Source organism: Arabidopsis thaliana (assembly GCF_000001735.4).
Source record: "Arabidopsis thaliana chromosome 1 sequence".
Classification (NCBI taxonomy): Eukaryota; Viridiplantae; Streptophyta; class Magnoliopsida; order Brassicales; family Brassicaceae; genus Arabidopsis; species Arabidopsis thaliana.
The window spans coordinates 7000027-7024655 of NC_003070.9; the positions used below are offsets into that span (position 1 = coordinate 7000027).

Genomic DNA, 24629 nt, shown 5'->3' on the forward strand with positions numbered 1-24629 from the left:
ACACTAATATTGCTTTGAACTATATATAAACATTTTCCTCTGAAATTATATAAGAAAAAGAGACTTGAAGCAGATAATATCTTGATTTACTCATAGCCAAACATTTGTAATCCTAAAGTTTTGTTTTATTGGTTGATGCAGCATTTTTTTTTATACATAAGTTAAAGTTATTGTAAGATTGCAAATTTTAAATCAGCATGGTCATCAAAAATTCAAAACTAAGAGAATAATCATATGGGTAAATGATTTCTTGTGCAACGCGGTGGATATTTAATTTTTGCTTAAAATGAATAAAGTAAGACGAAAGAAAGACAAATGAGAGTTTTTTGTTTGTGATACAATCATGTGCAGGTTGGTCTGAGCAGGTTCATCGGTCACAGACTCTCACATGCTCACTTGTCCTACATTATTAGCAACACGCCAAATCTCTTTCATTATCATTATGATTATTTTTTTGGGTTAATTGTCCCTCAAAACTTGATTTCCAATCAAAGTTGATGAAGATCACCGTCACGACGTCGTTTGTTACGAACACTTCCGTCAACTTAACACTTGTTCGTTGTCACCAACATATGAAAAATCGTGGACTGCAAAGTCTGCAATCCGAAATCCAGACTACACTACCAAGTAACTTCCGCAGTAAGAAAACAAAATATGGATACTGGATACAACAAGATTAAGGAATTGAGGAGCTTGTTTGGATATGATTAGAGTGTAAGAATATATTGACCCATTACAAATCTACAATTATGAAAATTACATTTTGATTGTATGGATTAAATAGTTGGCAGTTGTAGCTATCAAAGAGCCCGGGTATTATTCTACAGATTTTTGTCATTATTAAGAAGTTAATGAATCGAACCAGAAACACCTATAATTAAAAGCATAACATGAGATTGTTTTATTCAAGAAAATGAGACCTAGTTTGGCAGAGATAGACTAATGTATCAATACACATAATGGTCAATACACATGTCCTGTTTTCATTCTTTAGATATTTATGACTGCTTATCTATCATTTAATGTAAATTATGAATGTGGATTTTAATGGTATGCATCGCCTGGAGATGATAGCATTTCACATGGTCAATTTCTAATAATGACCCACCTAATACAGCTAGCTATAACTACAAGTGTTCAATTCTTAAAATGCGAAAATCTCCCAAACACAATTAAACGAAGTTGAATTTGATCTTCTGAAACCAACAAGATAAATATCTTTTCCTAAAGTGAAACCAGAGTAATAAAAAGGTTCCTGAGGATAAAAATCCTCAATAAAGAAACACTTAGAGACGATGAGAAGAGTACCAAGTAAACTTGTGAACATAAAAAAAGTGAGACAGATGGAGAGTCAACTCTTATAAGAAATAGATGACCTTTGTCTAAAAATCATCATCGTCTTCCTCAGCCATATGCTTAGCAAGCTCTTCTTCCTGTTGCTTCCTCTCTCTCCTCTTCTCATCGCTTTCTTTCTCCTTGTGAGTGTTAGGAGGAAACCTCAATGCTCTGACAGCTTCGTTATGCATGTTGAGGCAGAAAGCAATTCTTGAGTTGAACGCAGTTTGTGGCTCATTCGTCGAGTAGATGTCCCCAGTTTCTTTGGAGACCATGCATCCGTTTTTGTGATCGATTGTAGCATCAATAGCTCCGTCGCGTATGGCCTTTGCCACGATGCTTTCCGCATCAGCCACAGGGTTTTCAGAGTTGAGCCTCAGCTTTTTGGCAACATCGGGTAAAGAGATTCTTGAGTAGGAGATACTTATGTTCCGCAGTCCAGTCCTGATGACATTGTGGCGGAGTCGCACGATGAGATTGTGCGTTCTGTCTTGAGCAAATGTGTCCAAGAACTTCTCCTGGACTGTCCTAAACAACTCCAAGTCCCCAATCCTAACCGCCTGTAAAATCAAAACAGAGCTTTAATAGTAAGCCTCAGATCAAAATCAGTATCAACTATCCAGTTGCATCATATATCTCTAAAAAGCAACAGTAAACAGCCAGAAATTCATGTTCAATATAATTCGAAGGAGCAGAAAACAACAGCAGCAACAAAATTGTGTTTCAAGTGACCACAGAGAGATTTTAACAGAAGAGGTGTATAGGCCAGTAAGTGAAAAGTAGGAACCGGTTTAAAATCAGAAGTGAAGTAGCAAGATCACAAGTGACCACATACTAATACCAGTTTAGTTATCCGCTCATAAATTAATGAATACATGTCACAGCAGCAAGATTATGAAAGTGGACTCACATTTGTTAGCTCGAAGTAGGGTCTGAGGGCCTTCTCCATACCCTTTTGAGTGAAGATAGAACGCTCTGGTATCTCACCCAGCAGTAGACGAACCAGAATTGCCCATTTATTGCATTGGATCCTGAAGCCCAAAGCTGCTATAGGGGCTTTCCTGGCCGCCTGAAGAAGGCTCTCTTTTGCGTCCGTATATTCGAGCTGAATAGTACGAATCTTCCCGAGATAGAAAAGGTACCTACAAAACTGCAAAGTATAATGTTTTAGACAAGTCATCTTGCTGTTTATTCTTTTGAAACAGTAACAATTGAAGGGTTAAAAAAAGAACAAAATTCATATGTAGCAAAGAAAAACACAAGGTAGATCGATGGTAATGGTAAGAGGTGGTGTCAGAAGTATGAAAAGGACAGGCAAAATGGACACTTCAAGTAAGTTCGGCAAATAATTAGTGATTGAAAAGAAAACACAAGAGCCTCCTAGATGGAAAATGCTATAGCGAATAGAAAAAATAATTCTCTGGAAAGATTGCAGAAGTGGCATTGGAGTTTTCATGCAAATATAGAATCTAGAGAACCGAGAAAACTTAGAGTATGAAGGAATAGCCAAGAGCTACCTGTTGGTTTGAATGAGCCTCAAAGCGAGGTGCCTTTGATCTTAGCTTCTCTGCCTGATCATAGAGGTTGTAATGCAAATAGTTACGTAGCAACAGGTTCAGAAGGGTTTCCTGCATTCAACATGATAAATTTGAATAAGAAGCAAGTAACAGTTTCAAAATAATGAATGCCGACTGAATGAGCTAAACAAAGACATACCTGACCCAGCTCATCGTGTCTTAGCGTTGCAGAATGATGCAACGCAAGAAGAGTACTGCAGGTAGAAAAAATGACCAGATTATTAACTATTGAGCTACTGATTAATATGAGGTGTAAGACAAAGTACAAAACTAAAACAGTCTTTGAGCTACTAACCCGCGAATTTCAGCAAGATCACCGGTTTGCTCATAACTCAAAGAATAGTAAAAGTAGAGTCTTGATGCTATCACATCAATGGTCCTTCGGTTGACGTTCTTGAGACGAGCAATGCTTGCTGAAGAACAAGCTTTAGCCTAAGAGATGATTAAAAGCAACTCATTAAAATTAAAATCACAACAGAAAAGTAACTTATGACAAAACACAAAGATACAGCAGTAGTTACCTCGTTGTACTTCTTCTGATCAATCAGAAAAAGAAGAACAATGAAGTAGCAGTAGATCTCGAGCTCTGCAGGTAGATGCTTAGAAGGAGCAGCTTGTGTGGCCGATGAGGCAGTATCAACTTCCATGTCATGTTCATCACCCTAAACCATTAAAAGTTCCAATATTTCAGTCTCTAAGCCAGTTGTATGTTAGATAACTTGCCATTCACAACATCAAAAGAAAGTATAACAACCATAACACGAATCTAAACAACCTAAAGCCAGATGCTAAAAGGAACAACCAAGTTGAGAATTCTGAAACATCAAAGTGAAGAAGTAAAACCCACAAATACCTTAGGAACAAAGGAAGAGAGGCGAGAGTGAGCTTCGGATCCTGGAACCAAAGCAAAATCCAGGAAGGAAGAGAGCACAGAGCCGGTGAGTTTCTGCCTAAGCCCTATAGTGAGACGCACAGCACGAGCAATACGACGAACCTCCTTCGTGTAAGACCCAGTATCGATGAGTGCTGCAATCTCCTTCAAATCTGGGAAACAAAGAAACAAAGCGTCAAAACCCAGAAGAAACTTAGCAATTATGAAAACAGTTCGAGAATTAAAGCATTCAGATCGAGATTTACTCTGCATAGTAGAGGTAGAAGAAGAGATAATCGATTGAGAAGGGGTGTTGTTATCTTTCATCTCCACGTCCTGAGTCATCTTTGCACAAATCTCGTTACTCTTCACAAAGACAAAAACAAGGTTAGGGTTTTTGCAGAAGTATGCAACTAAGCCGGTGAGATTTCAAGGAACCGATTGAAGTTTCAACCAATTTGTTGACTGAGAAAGACGGAGAGATAAAGACAGAGAGCTTACTAAATCGATAAAACGGAATTCGCCGGGAGAAAGTGACGATGATGGATCAGATTTAAGGACGAGCTGATGCTGCTGAGACTCTTTTCTTTCCTAAGTATTTTCCTTTTTTTGGACACAACAAAAAAAGTATATTTCTTTTTGTTCAAGACAGCTTTTTTCCATATTAGTATTTATATCTTCTACATTACGATTGAGCAACAAATGTCGTTGTAGTATAGTGGTAAGTATTCCCGCCTGTCACGCGGGTGGCCCGGGTTCGATCCCCGGCAACGGCGATTAACTTTTTGGTTACTAGTTTTGTTTGGACCTCTCTCACTTATTTTCGTACGCTTTCTTCGAATAGCCCAAAACACAACCAGCGCAAGTTGGGTTAATTTCTTTTTGTCTCAAAACACGTTGGAACTTGGAATTACAATTTTATTATTCATTATTTTTTCTTGTTATCTTTTTATGTTGTTAGAATATATAATCAACTGATATACGAACCAATGGAAAAAGGCAATGCCAAAGGGGGTTGTTTACTTGTTAGTGTCAATACGCCGACGAATGTAATTGGAGTCAAACAAATATCCAAAACTCAAAAAAGAGACAAAACTAGAAAACTCTTGAAGGAATAAAAACTTGAAAATCCAAGATCCATGATAAAATAAATGAGGATATATATAACCTAAAGCGACATGAACGAAAGATTATTCTACGGCAACAAGTTGCTTTGAAGAACAGAGACAAAAACATGAGAATGTAAGAAAGATCCAACTTCATTCAATGACCCTGGTCGCTCATGCAGCAGCCTGGATAGGTGCTCCATTTGATCTGTTGAATCCACCACGGCCTCCTCCTCTTCCACGACCTCCCCTTCCACGGCCACGTCCTGTTCCAACAATTTTTAAACATTTACAACTCATCATTATTTAATGAGAAAACATTAGTGTAACAAAATCATCAACGTACCACGTCCCTGAGGCGGAGGACCATCATATCCATGGTCTGCTGGAGGAGCAACATTGTTGTATCCATAGTCTCCTCCATCTTGTTGAGCTTCATAGTAAGGTGGTGGGGGGCCATTGTAACCTCCTCTTCCTCGACCACCACGTCCACCTCCTCTCCCACGCCCGCGTCCTCTGCCATATGACCGGTCCTGCTCCATACCTCCATCATTATACTCATTGTTCACATATCCACTTCCTGGCAAATCCGAAAGAAGAAATAGCACAAGCCAATCAAACACTTGTCCGCCGATCACATGCAAATATGTTAAAAGGTAAAACTAAGATTTGGAAAGAAATATTCTAAAGCAATTCTACCTCTGCCGCCTCTTCCCCTTCCTCCATCATCATACTCATTGTTCACATATCCGTTTCCTGGTAAATCAAACAAAAAAAGAAATAGCACAACACATTCAAACCCTTATCCACAAATCATATGCAAAAATCTATACTCAAATACGATTTGGCTAAAGATATCCTACCTCTGCCACCTCTTCCCCTTCCTCCATCATCATACTCAACATTCGCAGGTCCATTTCCTGATAAGTCGAAAAAAGGAATTAGCACAGTCCACTCAAACGCTTATCCACAAATCACATGCAAAAGCTTACAACGAAACTACGACACTGTATAAACAATTTCTAAAGTAATCCTACCTCTACCACCTCTTCCCCTTCCCCTTCCTCTTCCTCCTCTACCTCTTCTTCCTCCTCTGCCTCTAGGAGATCCGTCTACAAGAAAGAGATAATTTAAAAACTTAAAAAAGACAGCAGGGCAGGGAGCTTAAAAACGTCATTAAGAGTGAGACTCTAAAATACCTTGCCCTTCGTAGTCAATCTCAGCCAATGGCTTCACCATCTCAATAGGAATCGGACACTGGTACCTATAGCATTATTTAATAAGATATATTAGCATTGGAGACAATGTACCTCTCTAGACACAAAACAACAAAATCCCCAATAAGAGAATAGACGAGAAATAGCAAAACAACCAGTCCTAGAAACTCACCCAACTGAGGATGTGTTCAACTGCTCCTTGGAAAGTGTTATGGTTATCATCGACACATGCCTCGTGGTCTCAATTCTTCAGGAGAAAAAGATGAGTTTTAATAAATAACAGGTCAAAGTAACAAAATTAAGAATACAACATGGTTACATGTGTTCCGGTACACTTAAAACAATAAACTTGATACTAAAGTCTAGTGACCACATACGTTTGAAGGCCTTCCTCTGTAGGTTCCCAGGTATCTGTAATGTCCGTTGATCCAATAGATGTGATCTGATGAAGACCAGGAATCCTTCTCTGCATCAAGGATAACAATATAATCTTCAGATACACAAAAGAACTACAACTCTGAGATCAGGAAACAGACTAAAACCAGAAAATACCTTAATCAGCTCAACTATGGTCACACTCTTGTTGATAGCTCTTCCCATAGCCTTGAAGATAACTTCATTCGATTTGTTTTCCTATAAGATAACAAAACAACTTCCGTTACAAAAACAAAAGTTTCAAGAAGAAGCAAAAGCAAAATTTCTATGTCAAAAAATCAACTAATCACATGACTAAGTACTAAAAAAGTTTGAATAGCAAGCAGCGAGAAAGTAATTAAAGAAAACAGTTAATCAATAACTTGCACTTTTGAGAAAGCAAATTCATGTACAAGTTTTCTACTAAATCCGACACGAAACGTAAGAAATTGATATAAATCACCAAGATGCATCCAAATAACATAAATGCAACTGGATTATGAAACCGCATTTTTTGAACTTACAATTATATCATATAGATAATCTACACTGTACCAAATCTCATCACTACACCAATTCATAGAACCATGAATACCAGATCATCTTTTCGCAATACCTGAAGAAGAGCCATCGCATAGGTGATGTAGTTCCGTGCCCTACCCATACTGGTGATACGAATCTCATTCTCAGCAATCGGCGTATCCGCCTTCGGCTTCTCAACTCTCTGATACTTATCCATCTGAAAAGCAACACAAAATCAGAAGAGTCCTTCTCAAAAAAATGTAACCAGCGATGGAAACTAAGGTTTCTCGTTCAATCCACGATTTAGAAGAAACAGGGTTTTCTTAAATCCTCAGTAAATTGCTTGAATGCTTACCTTGTTGCGAAGGTTCTGGTTAGATCTTCCGAAACCCTAGAAGAATCGGATAAGGATAAATGTTGGTTTCTGCCCAGAAGAAATTTGGACGAGAGAATTAATTCTTGTCTCGTTTCTGTTTCTGATTTTATACGCCCTAAGAGGCGGTTGTTGAAGGCGCTTCTCTGATATATATAACAGCCGCACAACTTCTCTTCCACAAACCCATGCACCAGTGAACTGCCCTAATCGATTTCCGGTTTTTAAGTTTTTACTTTAAACCGGTTAAATATCAAATCGAGGATTAGACCAGCAATAACCATTGGTATCTTTTCTCTTTCTCTTTTTCTTTTTTTTTTTGTCATCAGTATAAAACTTTTAATACTTTAATTTTTATCGTTTATACAAAACATGAGAAGCATTTGAAGAATTTTTGGTTTATTATACATTAAGCTGCAAATGAAGACAGTTGAAGATGTAACAATATGAACATGTATGAGAGTTATGCTTCTGGACTTTTCAACTAAGTAGGTGGGAGTTTGGCACATCATAGAAAGTACAAACTAGTAAGATGGTTGCGTGAGGAATGAAAGGAAGGTGTCTCGTATGTCTACTTCTTGTGGTTTAACCAGAGGATCAATGGTGTCTCTCCATCCTTCATAATCTTTGGGAGAACCAGCACCAGGCAGCTCGAATCCATTCACGTAGAAGGTTGGTGTCGCGGAGACTCCTCTTGAGACGCTATACTGCAAAGAGAACAAAAGCAAAGCAATGATAGAAGGTAAGGTAAGCTACTAGAAATCAAGTGACAGAACCCGAAATTCTCCTACTGCGCAAAGATAATGACTAGTGACAATGCAGTGAAAGATCCATATCACTCCATTTGGTTATCTAGTTGAAGATATGAACTCGAATACAGAGGAACAAATTGAATAAGCAATCTAAATACCTATACTAGTGAAAATGTTCAAGTAAGTGAAACTGAGAAGTGGAAAAGCTGAAGGGATCACCTTGAAGGAAACTCTAGTGGCAAGATCAGATTTTGAGTTGCTGAAGCCAGATTTCAAAGGAGAATGATATGAGTTTCCTAACGTAACTGTTCCAAGCTTGATTAATTCTTCCACAACTGCAGGTCTTGACATGAGTTGTGTTTGCGAGTTGTAGAACAATGTCTGTTGCAGCAAATTTTCAACCAAACCATATGTACTGATCAAATGGAGTGCATGGATAAACATTCATTTCAAGAAATAGAACCGCCGGATATACATTTTCTCTGTTTAATCTCAGCAAAGTTTAGTTTTTTAGTACACTAATCAAACCTGATGCTTGAAGATCCCTTCCAGCAAATTGAACGTGGCATTGGCGTTTAAGGTATCAACGATGTGTAAAGCCCGAGATGCTACAAATGCATTGTCATGGAAGCTGCAAGATCCAAAAGCTAAGCTCATCATCACACAATAATAAAACAATTTGCATACAACAGATATGGCAACATAAACAAAATCTGCTACTTTCTCAAACTACTTATCAATTGAAATCACTACAAATATTCATGGCATGCATAGATTTAGACAATTACTTGAAACATCGAACAACTAATTTCTCAATCTAGCTAAAGAAATTGAAAACTGAAATTGAAGGGAAGAGAAATCAAACACTAACGGTAAAGGAATGAGGTGAAGAACAAGAGCAACGCGAGATCCATAGTGATCAATCGCTAGCTTTAGCGGCTCCCAAGCGTCTCTACAATCCGGACAAACCGGGTCAATATACGCCTCGATAAGTATCGTATCCCGGTCGATTTTCCGACCCGGTGGATACAAAAATCCATCACGCCTCGCCGGAGGTATCAGCTGCGCTTGTACGACTGTTCCGACGAAGAAGACAACGAACACTAACGCCGTTCGAATCATCATCGCTCTCTCTGTATCAATCAAATTTTCTTAAGAAAACAGATTATAAAACTCGGAGAAGGTAGAATCAACGTCCAAGATTTCTCGAAGACATAATCAACGACTAAGATTGCTCAGAAGCTGAGTGAGACCCAGTCCTTCATCTTCAGCCGTTGATTTCTGATTGTGGTGACGTGGAATAATCTGGTCACGTAGGAAGATTAATAAGTGAATGATTAAGGTTAAGCGGGAAAATTTTATTTTTTAGTTAAGCAATGACAAAACAAGTTCTTCCACTGATAGAGAAAATTCCTCAATCGATCGTTGGATTCTTAGAATCTTCATCATATCATTGGTCTTCTTCGTTGTCGAAGACAACACAAGCTCATGCTCGTATACTCAAATCCGGAGCTCAAAACGATGGCTATATCTCCGCTAAACTCATTGCTTCATACTCGAACTATAATTGTTTCAACGATGCTGATCTCGTCTTGCAATCGATTCCGGATCCTACTATTTACTCTTTCTCTTCTCTTATATACGCTTTAACAAAGGCTAAGCTTTTTACGCAATCGATTGGTGTGTTTTCTCGGATGTTCTCTCATGGGTTGATTCCAGATAGTCATGTTCTTCCGAATTTGTTCAAGGTTTGTGCTGAATTATCGGCTTTTAAAGTGGGTAAACAGATACATTGTGTGTCGTGTGTTTCCGGGTTGGATATGGATGCGTTTGTTCAGGGGTCTATGTTTCATATGTACATGAGGTGTGGTAGGATGGGTGATGCACGCAAAGTGTTCGATAGAATGTCTGACAAAGATGTTGTCACTTGCAGTGCTTTGCTTTGTGCCTATGCGCGAAAGGGTTGCTTAGAAGAGGTGGTTCGTATCCTCTCTGAGATGGAAAGTTCAGGTATTGAGGCGAATATTGTGTCTTGGAATGGTATTCTTAGTGGGTTTAATCGGAGTGGGTATCACAAGGAAGCAGTGGTGATGTTCCAGAAGATTCACCATTTGGGGTTTTGTCCTGATCAAGTTACAGTTTCAAGTGTTCTTCCTTCAGTTGGAGATTCAGAGATGCTGAATATGGGGAGGCTGATTCATGGATATGTGATTAAACAGGGTTTGCTTAAGGATAAATGTGTCATTAGTGCAATGATTGATATGTATGGGAAATCTGGGCATGTTTATGGAATCATAAGTCTTTTCAATCAATTTGAGATGATGGAGGCAGGGGTTTGCAATGCCTACATTACAGGGCTATCGCGAAATGGTCTTGTTGACAAGGCACTTGAAATGTTTGAGCTATTCAAGGAGCAAACGATGGAGCTTAATGTTGTGTCATGGACTTCAATCATAGCTGGGTGTGCTCAGAACGGGAAAGATATCGAAGCTTTGGAATTGTTCAGAGAAATGCAGGTTGCAGGGGTGAAGCCAAACCATGTAACAATCCCTTCAATGCTTCCAGCTTGCGGAAATATAGCAGCTTTGGGTCATGGGAGATCCACTCATGGATTTGCAGTAAGGGTCCACCTTTTGGATAATGTTCATGTAGGGAGTGCTCTGATTGACATGTATGCCAAATGTGGAAGAATCAACTTGTCTCAGATTGTCTTTAATATGATGCCTACAAAAAACTTAGTCTGCTGGAACTCTTTAATGAATGGATTTTCGATGCATGGGAAGGCCAAGGAAGTCATGAGCATATTTGAATCTCTTATGAGAACCAGGTTGAAACCCGATTTCATCAGCTTTACCAGTTTATTATCAGCATGTGGCCAAGTAGGTTTAACAGATGAAGGGTGGAAATATTTCAAAATGATGTCAGAGGAATATGGGATAAAACCGAGGTTGGAACACTATTCTTGCATGGTAAACCTTCTTGGACGCGCAGGCAAGTTGCAAGAAGCATATGATCTGATAAAAGAGATGCCTTTTGAGCCAGACTCCTGCGTCTGGGGAGCTTTGTTAAATTCTTGCAGGCTTCAAAACAATGTAGATTTAGCTGAAATCGCAGCAGAAAAGCTTTTCCATTTAGAACCCGAAAACCCAGGGACTTACGTTCTCTTGTCCAATATATATGCCGCTAAAGGCATGTGGACAGAAGTAGACAGTATTAGAAACAAGATGGAGAGTCTGGGACTGAAGAAGAACCCGGGATGCAGCTGGATTCAAGTGAAGAACAGAGTGTACACGCTTCTGGCTGGTGACAAGTCGCATCCGCAGATAGATCAAATAACAGAGAAGATGGATGAGATTAGCAAAGAGATGAGGAAATCAGGTCACCGCCCAAATTTAGATTTTGCTCTGCATGATGTGGAGGAGCAAGAGCAAGAGCAGATGTTATGGGGACACAGTGAGAAACTAGCAGTAGTTTTCGGTCTTCTTAACACACCAGACGGCACACCTCTTCAGGTCATAAAGAACCTTAGGATATGCGGCGATTGCCATGCAGTCATTAAATTTATATCAAGTTACGCAGGTAGAGAGATTTTCATTAGAGATACAAATAGGTTTCATCATTTTAAAGACGGAATTTGTTCCTGTGGAGATTTCTGGTGATACTAAGAGTAAGAGATACATGTCTCATATTCTTTTATCTACACTAGTGTTTCAGGTTCGTTTAAAAAGCTCATCTAAAGCTTATAAATGGGAATTGAATTGATGGTAGTGCATAAATTAATAATGCTCGGAGAATAGTTTCCCATTGTTTATACATCAAAAGCTTATATTGACACATCAAAAGCATTTGACAGTGAATGAATTCAGATAGTACATGATACTTGTAGATATTTGGTTCATAATGTTATACATGAGATTGTTTACTTGTTTGTATCAATGAGTCCCATAATCGCAGTTAGATAGGGAATGCGTTTGTCATTAGAAGCTACTGTCACCTTCTGCTGCTCATCCTCCTCGACAAAGAACAAGGATGGTGTAAATTTATAGAAGTCTCGGACGCGACTGGACCAAGATTTGGTTGACCCTATAACTTCCCAACTTTTAACTTCCATGTCGTACACATGAACCACACCGTTTAATGAATCTTTCATCTCCCTCACCACTAGATGCTTGCCGTCGTACACAACAATGTTCCAGCATACAAGTTCACTTTCCTTCATAGATACGTTCTTGATCTGGCTGGTGACGGTCCATTCAGAATTGTCGAGTAGTGTGTAAACTGAAATTTCTTCTTTCGTCCCCGATATTAAGATCAAGCGATTAATGTTATTGTCTGCTGCAAACAACAATTTCATCTCTGGTTCTTGATGAAATATGGAAGGAATCAAGCGTGCTTGCTCTGTCTCGGGATTGAACGTTATGATGCTCCCATCGTTTCTCAACCAATGAAGAGTGTTGTTAAAGTATACATGTTTCATTTGCACCGTGAGATTACTTTTTGAGCTAGCGGTGACGGTTGTTTCCGATAATCTCCATGAATATCCATCGCTGAGCTCGAATGAATACACCGTTCCCATCTCATGTATGCAGACTATCTTGAATCTCTTAGTTGTTCGATTTCCATTTACCGTGAATCCGACGCACATCCCTCTTTCCCTACCAGCAACGTTACGATCACCACCAACTATTATAGGCAGAAGCTTTGAGCCAGAGTGTTCAAAAAGTCGAAACCTCTTTGTGAGGGGATTTACGACAAAGAGGCCACCAATATATAGTAGGAGAAGGCCCGAGCAGGAGCCAAAAATGTAACATGGCTCTCTAGACAGATTCACTTCATTTTCTGGTGACATAGAATCTCTTGAAGAGACCAAAGGTTGGCAAAAGATGTAAGTGGCGCCATAGCTGGAAAGATGAAACAAACTTGGTTTGGCCCAAGAAGAGTATATTTCAAATTTTGGGTCAGATATATAAGATCGGAAAAATCTATTCGTGCATTGTATCATTGCCATAGATTTAGGTTCCATTTTGAAGAGAATCTCGTTTAGGAGTTGTAAAGGTAAACCATTCATGTTGACTGAGATATGACTCAAAGTTCAAATCTCCTTACTTCTGCTTCGCTTGTTGATGTGATTATTTTAGTTTATATAAAATGATTTACTAACCAGGTTGTTAAATAGAAGATAGAAAGCAAACTCTAGCTTAGAAAAAACAATCAATTGCATTAATACAGGAAAAGGCAAAGACAATCTCACCATAATATAATTATACAAGTTACCAATTCTTTAGTAGGAAATATATTACACTTTGATAGATTTTGAGATAGAATTTACAATTTTTATTAATTATCTTTGATAAAATAATGGAAATTCAAAAATATTGTATATTTAATTATTTATAATTTTTCTTTAAATTGCCAGAATAATTTATATGCAAATTTAAAAGATTATACATTTATAGTTTTATTTAGATTGCAAAATACTTTATTAGCTATCAAGGTTAACACAATGTCAGCAAATAAATATATCATAATATCCATTGGTAATAAAAATTGATTGATTCTGTTTAAACAAAATACCATTTTAGCAAAATGTGTTTCTGTTTCGCTTTATTATGTGTTTTGATGTGTTGTATAGAGTTTTACAAGAAACGTGTCTCTTTTTATTGATCCATGATTCAATAGAGTAAAAAGGATTGCTAAAATTAATGTTTCTCTACTGAAGATGGAGATGATCGAGATGCTCAATTAGAAGTTACTTCCAAAATCATTATATCTCTTCTCAACTAAAATAATGTCGTCCTCTTTATGAGATAATTCAACTGTTTACTACTCTGATAGCTACTGATGCCGGTTTTGTTTAGGACTTTTCCAAAGAGAAATTTTAATCAAGAAGGCTTATATAGTTTTAGGAAGAAAAACAATCATATGTTAAAACTTTTCGTAATTTCTGCAAAACGAACTTTATCATGAGATGTTTTCTGCTGTGATGTAATAAGACTCATGAATCATGATTAACTTTTTTCCAAAATTTGGTTAGAACCTTTTTGTGAATTATGAGTGTTTGGATCTATCTCACGACAAAAATAAAATAACTATGGATTAAAGTTAAAGGTTTCAATTCAATCAAAGTTCATTACAATTCATAACTGTAAGACACTCCCAACAAGGGAACATGACTTAGGTTGTGAGATGAAGATATTACGGTAAAACTCCCTAATTACTGATTTATACACATAAACATGAGAATACCATCAGAAAAGCATATAGGAAACAAACACTCTTATAAATCAGACATGAGATAGTTTACTTGGTTGAATCAATGACACCCAAAACCGCGTTTAGATAGATGTGTTGGTCATTAGATGCTACAACGACCTTGTGCTTCTCATCATCCTCTTCGACAAAGAACAAAGAGGGTGTAATCTTATACAATTTTTGGACGGTAGCGTGCTGACATATGGCCCCTAAAACTCTCCAAGTGTTAGTTTCCATGTCGTACACATGAACCACACTGCCAAGCTTAATGTCTTTAAATTCCCTCAGCACAAGACACTTGTCATCGTACGCAACCACGTTCGAGTATCTAATATCTCTTTTATCCATAGATATGTTCTTGATCCGCTTGGCGAGAGCCCACTTCGAATCCTCGAGTAGTGTGTAAACTGATATTCTTTTTACCGTCTTTGATATCAAAGTCAGGCGGTTGATATTTTCGTTTGCCGCAAATAATGTATTCCTGTGATCAAATCTGAATCTTGAAGGAATCAGTCGTGCTTCCTCTGTCTCGGGATTAAAAGCTATGATGCTCCCATCGTTTCTCAACCAATGAAGAGTGTTGTCCAAGTAAACAGGTTTCATTAGCGTCGTGAGATCACTTTTTGAGCTAGGGGTGATGGTCGTTTCCGATAATCTCCATGAGTATCCGTCGCTGATCTCGAATCTATACAGCGTTTGCGTCTCGAGTATGCAGACGATCTTGAATCTCATGGTGGTTCGATTTCGAGTTACCGCGAAACCAACACACATCGCTCTGTCCTTATGATCAGCTATCGTAGGTATAAGCTTTGACCCAGAATGATCCAGAATTCGAAACTGTTTTGTTACGGGATTTGCGATGAAGAGGCCACCAATGTATGATAGGAGAAGAAGGCCGGAGCATGAGCCAAAAATGTAACATCGCTCAGTAGTAAGCACATTACAATCTATTTTTTTTCCTTGTGACATAGAGTCGCAGGAAGAGACCGAAGGCTGGCAAAATATATGACATGAGCCAAAAATGGAAATGTTAAAGAAACTTGGTCTGACCCAAAAAGTGTATTTTTTGTATTTAGGGCCAGATAGATACGATTGGAAATATTTATTCGTGCAACGCATCATCGCTAGATATTTGGGTTCCAATCTGAAGAGAATCTCGTCTAGGAGATCTAAAGGTAAACCATTGATGATGGAAGATGAATCGAAATGATCATTTACATGCTACTGTTTTTCTCTTCGTAAACCATCCATGATTCAGAGATAAATCAAAATGCGAATCTCCCTACTTTTGCTTTGCTTGTTGATGTGATTATTTTCATTTATTTACCAATTGTTTACTTAGGAGGTTGTTAAATAGACAACAAATTCTAGCTTGAAACAAAAGAAAAAGGGTAACAATCAATTTCATTAAATTTTTAAAGCAAGACAATCACCAATATGTGTTAGTAGAAATAAAATTTATTACATTTTGATTGATTTTTAAGAAAAAAATCAATAATCTCAATTATCTTTGATGAAATCATGAATAATTGAAAATATTGTAAATTTTTAGTTGGCAAAATAATAGATAAGATAAATCAAAAGATTATACATTTATAATCTTATTTAAATTGGAAAATAATTAATTATTTACTAAGTTGAAAATTATGTCAACAAGTATAATATCCATTGGTAATAAAATTTTATTTTTGAAAATGTTAACTAAACTACAATGGAAGTAAGGTTTAAGGTGAATTTAATAAAATTATTAATATTTATTTGGACAATTCACTACCAAATTCTCCAACATGGGGACATGACATAAAATTTGGTTGTTAGAATAACTTCACAGTAAAACTCCATATAGACACATAATTTATCATATACGTTATCTATCCTTTGGAGGTAATACCATTCACCACCATCAATAACTTTTGAGCTTATGATGGATTTCTTAGCTGAAGCCCGAGATATGTAACACGTGATATATCTTTGGATGCATTACCATCCACCTTTTTCCAAAAAAAAATTGATAGTGCGTCGCTTTCTATAACACTATATATACTGTATGAAGGCAAAAACAATCAGCAAGCCCGTCTAGCTCAGTTGGTAGAGCGCAAGGCTCTTAACCTTGTGGTCGTGGGTTCGAGCCCCACGGTGGGCGCTTATTTGTCTTTTTAGAAAATCCCCATTTATTTTAGAAATATCTCCGTCCCAAAAAAATAATAATAATTTTTAGAGAAATAGGAAAATGACGAAAAATAATGAGATGTCAGAAATCTTCCAACCACGTTTTCACAGAGAGCCACACCACCTTCATCAAACTTCTTCATAACAAATCACATTTCTCTCTCTTCTCTGCTTGAATCCATTACAGAGGTACGTGATTTCTTCATCAGATCTTTCCTCACAGTTCGATTACGTCTTCTTCCTCAGACTTTGATTGTTGGATCGAATTTTCAATTGATTTTTGATATGTTCGCGTTCTGACTTTTTTTCCAGGGATTGTGGAGTGGTTTGGTTTGATTTGATTTCGATCTGTGACAATGGTGGAGACTAGTATCGACATGGAGGAAGGAACTCTCGAGATCGGAATGGGTTAGTCACCACCGATCTTTGCGTTGGATCACATCTGTTCTTCCGTTTTCTCTAGAACGTTTGGTTGGAATTTGTCTAGTTTAGAAGTTACTATAGAAGAAGAATCTCATTTCTGGGGGTTGTTTTCAAGCTTTAGCGAGCGATCTAGCTTAATCTTATTGAATATAAGTTTGAATTCACCTAGTTTGCAATTGGAAATGGAGTGTCGAATAATGTATTGCTTCGGTTCTAGTTTAGTTAGTGAGTTGTGTTGCTCATAGTATTTTTCCTTTGTGGATTTATGTATAAACACTTGTGTTTGTCTTGCTTTGCTTTTTATTAGTTAGTTGTTTCCTGTGAATGTTATGATTTAGCGCCTTTTACCTACGTTTTTGTCTTTGTAAGAGACTGATTTGAGGATCTTTGAATTGTAGAGTATAGAACTGTCTCCGGAGTTGCTGGACCTTTGGTCATCCTTGACAAAGTGAAGGTATAGAAAATGAGAAGCTTTTTGACATTGAATAGTAGAGTTCTTGTTTTACATTTGTCAGGGAAACTCACTGTATAGATTTGTTGAAATGTTTATTATATCAGGGTCCAAAGTACCAGGAGATTGTTAATATTCGCTTAGGAGATGGATCAACGAGACGTGGTCAGGTCTTGGAGGTTGATGGGGAGAAAGCTGTTGTCCAGGTTTATGATCTTTCATATTATTGTAAATGTTAATTCTGCATAACACTAGTTTGTTGAATCTAGGTGATGAATGCACATGCTATAGAGATCAATGCCCTCAATGATTAATCCATCTATGGCTTTCAGGTTTTTGAAGGAACATCTGGGATTGACAACAAGTTTACCACCGTGCAATTCACAGGAGAGGTGTTACTATAAAAGCCTTCTCCTCTTTTAAGCTTTTGGCAGATTAGTTAAAATTTTGGTTGGAAGTTTTCTAAAAACTAAGAGGATGCTTGGTTACAGTTTTTTTCTTGTTCTTTTTTTGTCATTATCTGTTATTGGTGTGTGTTTTCAGGTACTGAAAACGCCTGTGTCATTGGACATGCTTGGCCGCATATTTAACGGCTCGGGAAAGCCAATTGATAATGGCCCTCCTATTTTGCCAGAGGCATACCTTGATATTTCTGGTGAGCATTGACTGCCTCAAGTCAATTGTACTCTGAAGAGAAGGAAAAAATCTGTTTTAAATTGTTTCGGTCGATAATTTTTATAGGAAGTTCAATCAACCCCAGTGAAAGAACCTACCCTGAAGAGATGATACAAACGGGGATTTCTACCATTGATGTCATGAACTCCATTGCTCGTGGACAGAAGATTCCTCTTTTCTCTGCTGCTGGTCTACCTCATAATGAGATTGCTGCTCAAATTTGTCGTCAGGCTGGACTTGTGAAGCGGTTGGAAAAGACTGAGAACTTAATTCAGGAGGTAAATCATTTGCCCCATTACCACCACCACTAAAGTACTTTTGTTTTCCAAGTATCAAAGTGTAAGTGCCTGTTTCTGCACATTCACTTTCTAACTGATGTAGAAAGATTTAACTATCTCTAAGGATAGGTACATTTAAAGGGTTATAATTTGTGATGCCATTGACTTTTCATGATACTCAACTTCTATGAAGATTGATATAGCAGTCAGTCTCTCAATTCCTGTGTAGTTTTGTTTGCTTTGTAAACTCCATTATTAACATTGTGTTTTTCCAGGATCATGGAGAGGACAATTTTGCAATTGTTTTTGCAGCTATGGGTGTAAACATGGAGACAGCTCAGTTTTTCAAGCGTGATTTTGAAGAAAATGGATCGATGGAAAGGGTTACCCTTTTCCTGAACTTGGTAATTTACTAGTTACTAGTACTACTAGTAATTTCTATGCTTCCAATCTTACTTCTTGTAGTACTATCATATTATATCAGTGAGGAATTGACCTTATTATGCATTCCACTCGAACAGGCCAATGATCCAACCATTGAGAGAATTATCACTCCTCGAATTGCCCTAACAACCGCTGAATATTTGGCTTATGAATGTGGAAAGCATGTGCTTGTTATATTGACAGACATGAGTTCTTATGCAGATGCTCTTCGTGAGGTAATGAGTTTCACTGTCCTTTGTGTATGTCCCATGATTCAAAATTTGATTTAAGCTTTGAATAAAATTAACAAACGTGAACTCTAGGTTTCTGCTGCTCGAGAAGAAGTTCCTGGAAGACGTGGATATCCGGGGTATATGTATACAGATCTTGCAACTATTTATGAACGCGCGGGACGTATTGAAGGAAGAAAGGGTTCCATTACCCAAATCCCTATCCTGACTATGCCCAATGACGGTAATTTTTTTTATCGTTTTTGGATTCCATTCATATCAAATGTTTTTTGATTAAACAAAGCTCATAATATTTCTTGTTATTAAAACTCAGATATCACTCACCCTACTCCGGATCTTACTGGTTACATTACTGAGGGTCAGATATATATTGATAGGCAACTTCACAACAGACAGGTGCAATAAGCTCGACTTTTTTGCATATATCTCATTATGAGCTCTCTAACACATCAAACATAAGCAAGAAAGGTTTCTCATACATTTACAATGATCTCTGATTCTGTCTTGGTTCTTCCCTAAAACAGATATACCCACCCATTAACGTGCTTCCATCACTTTCTCGGCTGATGAAGGTAGCCTTGCAATTTGATTATACCCTTATGGATTCACATGGATTGAAACATACGATTACTTATTCGCTTAATCATTGTTCCTTCTACAGAGTGCTATTGGTGAAGGAATGACTCGCAAAGACCATTCTGATGTGTCCAACCAGGTTCTCTACCTATAAAGAACCTTACTTGCCTAAAGTAGCTCACATGTTCATATAGTATCGAATTAATTGACAACATTCTCTTTACCTTCAGCTATACGCAAATTATGCAATCGGAAAAGATGTTCAAGCCATGAAAGCTGTTGTTGGAGAAGAAGCTCTGTCTTCCGAGGATCTGGTACCTCTCTCTGACTTCACCAATATTCGTGTTCCTATCAAGATACTGTATATGCAACAATAATTACTCACAACAATTTATTGTGTTGTGTGTTTGTAGCTGTATTTAGAGTTTCTGGATAAATTTGAAAGGAAGTTTGTGATGCAAGGCGCATACGATACAAGGAACATCTTCCAGTCGCTTGACTTGGCATGGACACTGCTCCGTATCTTCCCACGTGAGCTTCTTCACCGTATTCCTGCCAAAACACTTGATCAATTCTACAGCCGCGACTCCACAAGCTAAACCTTTTAAAACAAGCTCTATGTTGCTCCATTCTTATCTTATTTGGAACTTAAATCATACCGAGAGAAGACAAACAGGATTGGTTGCGTGAAAACAAAACTCAGAGAATTGTGAAGTTGGGAATTTTCTTTTGTTTTTCCATTTGTATAATAAAGGTTTGTGTAGAGAAACTTCGTACAAAATCTATTTATAAACCACTTCAGCTCCTGTCTTCCAAACTGGTGAATCATGTCTTTTTTGTTGTGGTGTAATAATAATCTCTTCCAACACTTTTAAATATATGTACACCATTGTTTGTGCAATTTGTTGAATATTAATCTTATACTTGATCTAATTATCTGCCTATGAGAACCTCCACAATTAAGTCAATGACACGCAAGTTGTGTCACACAACCCAAACTAAGGATCAGTCCATTGGATAATTTGGGTAAATATATATAACAATTCAGCTTTCATGGTATGATAACAATTTTTAATTTGATTATGTTTCTAATCACAAACAAAACAAAAGAATACCACAAAACTATGTAATTCACAACTCTTGTTCAAAGACACAAGACCTTTATGGGTATACCAATGAGTAAGAGTCACTCTAAGCCATCCTAATTTACTCTAACAAAATCTCTATCTTTTGGTATTCTCTAATGATAAACCTTGAATCCCATCAAAGCAAGGAATGCACCGAGCCGCAGGGAAAAAACAAACATCAACTCTCTGTAATTTCTAGTTCCAACTTTGCATCCCATCCACCATGAAAGGAAACAGTTTACTGTCCTGCCCAATGAAAAAAAAAGATAACCGTAAGAACCAAGAGCCAACACACAGTACTCTATCTTAATCTTGTATGCACACCGATAACAAGCTTATATAATCCATAGTCTATGTTCATATATGTGTGTGTGTGTGTATGTGTGCATACTTATGTTGTAGGAGAGGAAGCTATGTTGAATTAAAGAGATTAGTTTATGTTTACAACATATGATCACTGATGATAAGTGATTCTAATCCCTTAACCACTCTATTACTGAGATATGGACAAATTTGCTTATTTGAAACTTAGGAGGAATGGACAGTTACCAGAAACCAAACACGCTAGATTTTGTACTCGCCAACATGCATCCATTTGGTAGATGACCACTTGTTCCCTCTAATCACAGGACATCCACCTAGAAACAAGAAGACATATATTAGCAACCACAAACTCAATGGTATCGGAAAAAAATAACAAGAGTGTTTCGAATGACTTTCAAAACTGAAGGTAGTTTACCATGCAAACTTGTAGGATCTAGTGTAGCATCAGGCCTCATGCTCCAGAAAAGCAATGCATCACCCATTCTCGGCTTTACGGAAAGTCCCTTTTTCCCACACTCAGAGAGCTCATTATACCATGGTACAGAACTAAAATTCATATTGGCAGCAGGAAACACTGTTTCACCGCCTTCCTCAACATCCGACCTGTAGAATAAGGATTTTGAAGGCAAAATTAGTAGATACTTGAACATAGCAACCTTTAAAATCAAGTAAAGTTAGAAAACTCTTACAGATACATAAGCATTGTAGCCATCCGTTGACCTCCATTTTTAGTGTTGAACTCATCAACAAAATAATCATAGTGTGGTTCATACTTTTGCCCTGCTTCGTAGTGAAGAACTTGAAGTCCTTCACCATGATCTGCACACATTCATTGATTCATAGTTCATCATACATAAAAAAGCTTATATGATCTAATATACAGATGAATGCATCTATTTATGATCAAATTTGAGAGATAATGATAGTCCAAAACTGTAAATTGATGATTAAAATAAGTATAAGTCTCTGATACCTGCAGGAATAAAGGTGTAATCTGCTATTCTTTTCTCAATGGTCTTAATGATTTTGTCCCTTCCTCTCCTAAGGAAAGTCCCTGAGCTTGTTCGCACCCTGAAAGTGTTTTCATTTCACAAATCATCACAACAATCCACAATGCTTGCCTTTTTTTAAGAATATAAAAAAGAAAAAATTCTCAGACACGAAGAAGCATGATGAGACCGAACCTGCTATCTTTGCTCTTGCCGGTTTCGCTATCTACAACAGTTGACTTCACCATATGTGGTTTTGCAAGACTGATTAAATATTCACATTCTTCCTTCGACTGGTCAAAATCATATCAATAATTAATTAATCAATCCTCCAGATACTAAATCTTAAACAATGATCAAACTGAAGATATTAACACAATCAGTGGTAAATTAATCGAATAAAATCTGTGGAATAAAGAATCAGACTAACCAAGAAATTGTGGTAGACAAAAGCTCTAGGTTCCCAAGAAAGCACTTCAGTCCACTGGTCTCCTCTCTTCCCAAGTCCTTCACTTCTGAATTCGATACACAAACAAAAAGGAAATTAAACAAATTTAATATAAAAATTCCAGAGAGATCAAGAAATTCATGCAAAGCTCACCTCTCAGTGGCAGCTCGTCGGAAATAAGAGAGATCGATAGGAGAGGATTCATCGTTGTTAATAGGAAGAGAGAAAACTCCGAAAGCCAAAAGCATTAAGAGAACAATCGTTAACATAAACAACATAAACAGAACCAGCATCAATGTCGACCATTTCCTCGCTTGAAATCGCGAGTGTCTCAGTTTCGCCATCAACAAAGATCCACCCGAGATGTTGTACACAACGACAAATAGAACTCGATCGAATCAGAGAATCCCAAAAACCCCTCGAGATGCAGAAACTAATAAAGAGATATCAAATTTCTATTTCACTCATAAATGATTTTTCCTTCTAATAAGGATTCTTTCTCTGTCTTTTTTCTTTAATCTCTGTTCTGTTCTAACGCTGCATCTGTAAATGACATTTGTACCCTTATTTACGTGATGATGTGGCGATATTTACGGTGGTCGGTGGTTGAGAAAATAGGGATGATTTCGTCATTTTATTGTTGGGAATTGGTTTTGTTTCCTAGCACAATGTTTTAGTTATTACACATGAGATCAACCAATGGGCTTATTGTTGATTACTACATTTCCATAAAAACTATAGTGTCATCTTTGACTATAAGGCCCATTAGCCGAAAGTGGTTTCTAGTAGCACATTGTGCTATAATAGTAAGAGCATTATTATTAGCTGTCTCTTAGATTAGTTTTTAAGATTTTTTTTTATTGATTACTAAGAACATCTTATTCTATCTCTTATATAAGAGACAAGCAATAATGATGCTTTAAGACAAATGGAAGACGTAGAGTTTCAACGTTTCCAAATTGGTCCGGGAAAAATGTCGTTTTATACGCAAACTTTCAAAAAGTGACCATTTAATACGTGAACTTTTTGTGTGGCCAAATAAAACATAATAAAAATGTTGACCGGTCGTTTCACACAAATGTTATTGTTGACCAGGCCAAAATCCCCATACCGTTATCTTTTTCTAACGGATCCGTTAATTCCGTTACCACACGTTAATTAGTTTCCTGTAATACTCAAAACGACGTCATTTCATTGAAATCAAAAAATCAAAATTCCCAAATTGATTTCAAAATCCCTAAATTCCAAAATGGAATCCAATTCATTTTTCTTCAATCCATCTGCTTCACATGGCAACATCATGTTCTTCTTTAGGAATCTCAATCCCGTTGTCCAAGGTTCTTTTCTCACTCTCATAATCTTATTTCATCATGTTGGAAGTTTCCCTGTTTTTGTTTTGTTGTCTTGTGAATAAAATGTTACGAACACACACACATCAGAACCAATTTGAATATGAATAATAACATTCGACTATTGACAACAGCTGTTCGTTTGAATTCACGAAGGGGGAGGAACAAGATCGATGATGAACAAGGAGGAAACATCAAAGCGAAGGCCCTTCTTTAGCTCTCTTGAGGATCTTTACGACGATGACTATTACGACGACCAATTGCTGAAAATAAGAGGCTGTTAGGGATTTGGTTTTTAGAATTTAGGGATTTGATTTTTGGAATTTAGGAATTAAGGATTTGTTTTTTTGGAATTTAGAGATTTTGAAATCAATTTTAGGAATTTTGATTTTTTGATTTCAATAAAACGACGTCGTTTGAGTATTGACGGAAACTAATTAACATGTGTTAACGGAATTAACGGATCCGTTAATGAAAGATAACGGCATGGGGACATTTGTGTGAAACGGCCGGTCAACGTTTTTATTATGTTTTATTTGGCCACACAAAAAATTTACGTATTAAATGGTCATTTTTTAAAGTTCACGTATAAAACGACATTTTTCCCAAATTGGTCCACATTTTCTCTAGCTTTTTTTTTTTCTTTTCTTTTTTTTCTGATTGAATGATAGATCGGAGTCGGAGGAGTCGTCGTGTGTATGCTAGAACAATTCGGAAAAAAAACAAG

At 37.2% G+C, this 24629-nt stretch overlaps 8 protein-coding genes and 2 non-coding genes across 12 annotated transcripts; 5 read left to right on the plus strand and 5 right to left on the minus strand.

The window, feature by feature from the left end:
• Positions 1 to 1060: 1060 nt before the first annotated feature.
• EMB2719 (PAM domain (PCI/PINT associated module) protein) lies at positions 1061 to 4406 on the minus strand. The gene is made up of 9 exons (NM_101873.3): positions 4285 to 4406; positions 4050 to 4149; positions 3766 to 3956; positions 3434 to 3574; positions 3208 to 3344; positions 3052 to 3106; positions 2853 to 2963; positions 2246 to 2485; positions 1061 to 1895 (listed from the first exon to the last, which is right to left on the minus strand). Exons 2-9 carry the CDS (start codon positions 4126 to 4128, stop codon positions 1383 to 1385), a joined length of 1467 nt encoding a protein of 488 aa, NP_173447.1. The 5' UTR covers positions 4129 to 4149; positions 4285 to 4406; the 3' UTR covers positions 1061 to 1382.
• An 81-nt stretch (positions 4407 to 4487) lies between these two features.
• AT1G20210 lies at positions 4488 to 4559 on the plus strand. The gene has a single exon. It is a non-coding gene; the product is annotated as a tRNA-Asp (tRNA).
• A 238-nt stretch (positions 4560 to 4797) lies between these two features.
• AT1G20220 (Alba DNA/RNA-binding protein) lies at positions 4798 to 7691 on the minus strand. Its single transcript, NM_101874.3, has 11 exons — positions 7398 to 7691; positions 7137 to 7259; positions 6659 to 6739; positions 6484 to 6572; positions 6279 to 6353; positions 6089 to 6153; positions 5927 to 6001; positions 5753 to 5809; positions 5589 to 5645; positions 5236 to 5469; positions 4798 to 5155 (listed from the first exon to the last, which is right to left on the minus strand). Exons 2-11 carry the CDS (start codon positions 7257 to 7259, stop codon positions 5064 to 5066), a joined length of 948 nt encoding a protein of 315 aa, NP_564108.1. The 5' UTR covers positions 7398 to 7691; the 3' UTR covers positions 4798 to 5063.
• A 38-nt stretch (positions 7692 to 7729) lies between these two features.
• Positions 7730 to 9354, minus strand: AT1G20225 (Thioredoxin superfamily protein). The gene is made up of 4 exons (NM_148474.3): positions 9039 to 9354; positions 8696 to 8798; positions 8387 to 8548; positions 7730 to 8122 (listed from the first exon to the last, which is right to left on the minus strand). The coding sequence occupies exons 1-4, from the start codon at positions 9290 to 9292 to the stop codon at positions 7940 to 7942; spliced, it is 702 nt and encodes a 233-aa protein (NP_683315.1). The 5' UTR covers positions 9293 to 9354; the 3' UTR covers positions 7730 to 7939.
• A 187-nt stretch (positions 9355 to 9541) lies between these two features.
• Positions 9542 to 12081, plus strand: AT1G20230 (Pentatricopeptide repeat (PPR) superfamily protein). The gene has a single exon (NM_101875.2). The coding sequence runs from the start codon at positions 9544 to 9546 to the stop codon at positions 11824 to 11826; it is 2283 nt and encodes a 760-aa protein (NP_173449.1). The 5' UTR covers positions 9542 to 9543; the 3' UTR covers positions 11827 to 12081.
• A 5-nt stretch (positions 12082 to 12086) lies between these two features.
• Positions 12087 to 15190, minus strand: AT1G20240 (SWI-SNF-related chromatin binding protein; the record flags this gene model as incomplete). The annotated part of the gene is made up of 2 exons (NM_101876.1): positions 12087 to 13068; positions 14472 to 15190. The coding sequence occupies 2 exons, from the start codon at positions 15188 to 15190 to the stop codon at positions 12087 to 12089; spliced, it is 1701 nt and encodes a 566-aa protein (NP_173450.1).
• A 1299-nt stretch (positions 15191 to 16489) lies between these two features.
• AT1G20250 lies at positions 16490 to 16562 on the plus strand. Its single transcript has one exon. It is a non-coding gene; the product is annotated as a tRNA-Lys (tRNA).
• A 10-nt stretch (positions 16563 to 16572) lies between these two features.
• On the plus strand, positions 16573 to 20664 carry VAB3 (ATPase, V1 complex, subunit B protein). Its single transcript, NM_101877.6, has 15 exons — positions 16573 to 16777; positions 16901 to 16996; positions 17410 to 17465; positions 17570 to 17668; positions 17795 to 17854; positions 18006 to 18117; positions 18204 to 18415; positions 18691 to 18819; positions 18937 to 19074; positions 19162 to 19312; positions 19403 to 19485; positions 19614 to 19661; positions 19751 to 19804; positions 19896 to 19979; positions 20079 to 20664. Exons 2-15 carry the CDS (start codon positions 16945 to 16947, stop codon positions 20262 to 20264), a joined length of 1464 nt encoding a protein of 487 aa, NP_173451.5. The 5' UTR covers positions 16573 to 16777; positions 16901 to 16944; the 3' UTR covers positions 20265 to 20664.
• On the minus strand, positions 20638 to 23136 carry AT1G20270 (2-oxoglutarate (2OG) and Fe(II)-dependent oxygenase superfamily protein). 3 transcript variants are annotated; one of them, NM_101878.4, is made up of 8 exons: positions 22707 to 23136; positions 22536 to 22620; positions 22301 to 22398; positions 22090 to 22187; positions 21806 to 21935; positions 21532 to 21719; positions 21342 to 21430; positions 20689 to 21038 (listed from the first exon to the last, which is right to left on the minus strand). In NM_101878.4, exons 1-7 carry the CDS (start codon positions 22895 to 22897, stop codon positions 21357 to 21359), a joined length of 864 nt encoding a protein of 287 aa, NP_564109.1. In that variant the 5' UTR covers positions 22898 to 23136; the 3' UTR covers positions 20689 to 21038; positions 21342 to 21356. The 3 variants fall into 3 exon arrangements, with proteins under 3 accessions (NP_001323403.1, NP_564109.1, NP_001323402.1); NM_001332441.1 differs by having other exon boundaries at positions 20638 to 21038; positions 21532 to 21935; positions 22707 to 23041; NM_001332442.1 differs by lacking the exons at positions 20689 to 21038; positions 21342 to 21430; positions 21532 to 21719 and having other exon boundaries at positions 21755 to 21935.
• Positions 23137 to 23655: 519 nt separating this feature from the next.
• AT1G20280 (homeobox-leucine zipper protein-like protein) lies at positions 23656 to 24413 on the plus strand. Its single transcript, NM_001332443.1, has 2 exons — positions 23656 to 23890; positions 24037 to 24413. Exons 1-2 carry the CDS (start codon positions 23803 to 23805, stop codon positions 24117 to 24119), a joined length of 171 nt encoding a protein of 56 aa, NP_001319050.1. The 5' UTR covers positions 23656 to 23802; the 3' UTR covers positions 24120 to 24413.
• Positions 24414 to 24629: the final 216 nt, after the last annotated feature.

Excerpts from the sequence above, each read along its gene's own strand:
- EMB2719 (NM_101873.3), bottom strand. The coding sequence starts at position 4,128 with ATGACTCAGGACGTGGAGATGAAAGATAACAACACCCCTTCTCAATCG. Across the intron at positions 3,345-3,433 it reads ATCAGAAGAAGTACAACGAG|GCTAAAGCTTGTTCTTCAGC; the intron begins GTAACTACTGCT and ends ATCATCTCTTAG. Across the intron at positions 3,107-3,207 it reads GATCTTGCTGAAATTCGCGG|TACTCTTCTTGCGTTGCATC; the intron begins GTTAGTAGCTCA and ends TTCTACCTGCAG.
- AT1G20220 (NM_101874.3), bottom strand. The coding sequence starts at position 7,259 with ATGGATAAGTATCAGAGAGTTGAGAAGCCGAAGGCGGATACGCCGATT. Across the intron at positions 6,354-6,483 it reads ACAGAGGAAGGCCTTCAAAC|AATTGAGACCACGAGGCATG; the intron begins GTATGTGGTCAC and ends TTTCTCCTGAAG. Across the intron at positions 6,154-6,278 it reads TTGAACACATCCTCAGTTGG|GTACCAGTGTCCGATTCCTA; the intron begins GTGAGTTTCTAG and ends ATAATGCTATAG.
- AT1G20225 (NM_148474.3), bottom strand. The coding sequence starts at position 9,292 with ATGATGATTCGAACGGCGTTAGTGTTCGTTGTCTTCTTCGTCGGAACA. Across the intron at positions 8,799-9,038 it reads CTTCACCTCATTCCTTTACC|CTTCCATGACAATGCATTTG; the intron begins GTTAGTGTTTGA and ends TGGATCTTGCAG. Across the intron at positions 8,549-8,695 it reads AAGGGATCTTCAAGCATCAG|ACATTGTTCTACAACTCGCA; the intron begins GTTTGATTAGTG and ends TTGCTGCAACAG.
- AT1G20230 (NM_101875.2), top strand. The coding sequence starts at position 9,544 with ATGACAAAACAAGTTCTTCCACTGATAGAGAAAATTCCTCAATCGATC.
- VAB3 (NM_101877.6), top strand. The coding sequence starts at position 16,945 with ATGGTGGAGACTAGTATCGACATGGAGGAAGGAACTCTCGAGATCGGA. Across the intron at positions 16,997-17,409 it reads AACTCTCGAGATCGGAATGG|AGTATAGAACTGTCTCCGGA; the intron begins GTTAGTCACCAC and ends TTTGAATTGTAG. Across the intron at positions 19,486-19,613 it reads GGCAACTTCACAACAGACAG|ATATACCCACCCATTAACGT; the intron begins GTGCAATAAGCT and ends TCCCTAAAACAG.
- AT1G20270 (NM_101878.4), bottom strand. The coding sequence starts at position 22,897 with ATGGCGAAACTGAGACACTCGCGATTTCAAGCGAGGAAATGGTCGACA. Across the intron at positions 22,188-22,300 it reads GGCAAGAGCAAAGATAGCAG|GGTGCGAACAAGCTCAGGGA; the intron begins GTTCGGTCTCAT and ends AAACACTTTCAG. Across the intron at positions 21,936-22,089 it reads TTACACCTTTATTCCTGCAG|ATCATGGTGAAGGACTTCAA; the intron begins GTATCAGAGACT and ends GAATGTGTGCAG.
- AT1G20280 (NM_001332443.1), top strand. The coding sequence starts at position 23,803 with ATGGAATCCAATTCATTTTTCTTCAATCCATCTGCTTCACATGGCAAC. Across the intron at positions 23,891-24,036 it reads TCTCAATCCCGTTGTCCAAG|CTGTTCGTTTGAATTCACGA; the intron begins GTTCTTTTCTCA and ends TATTGACAACAG.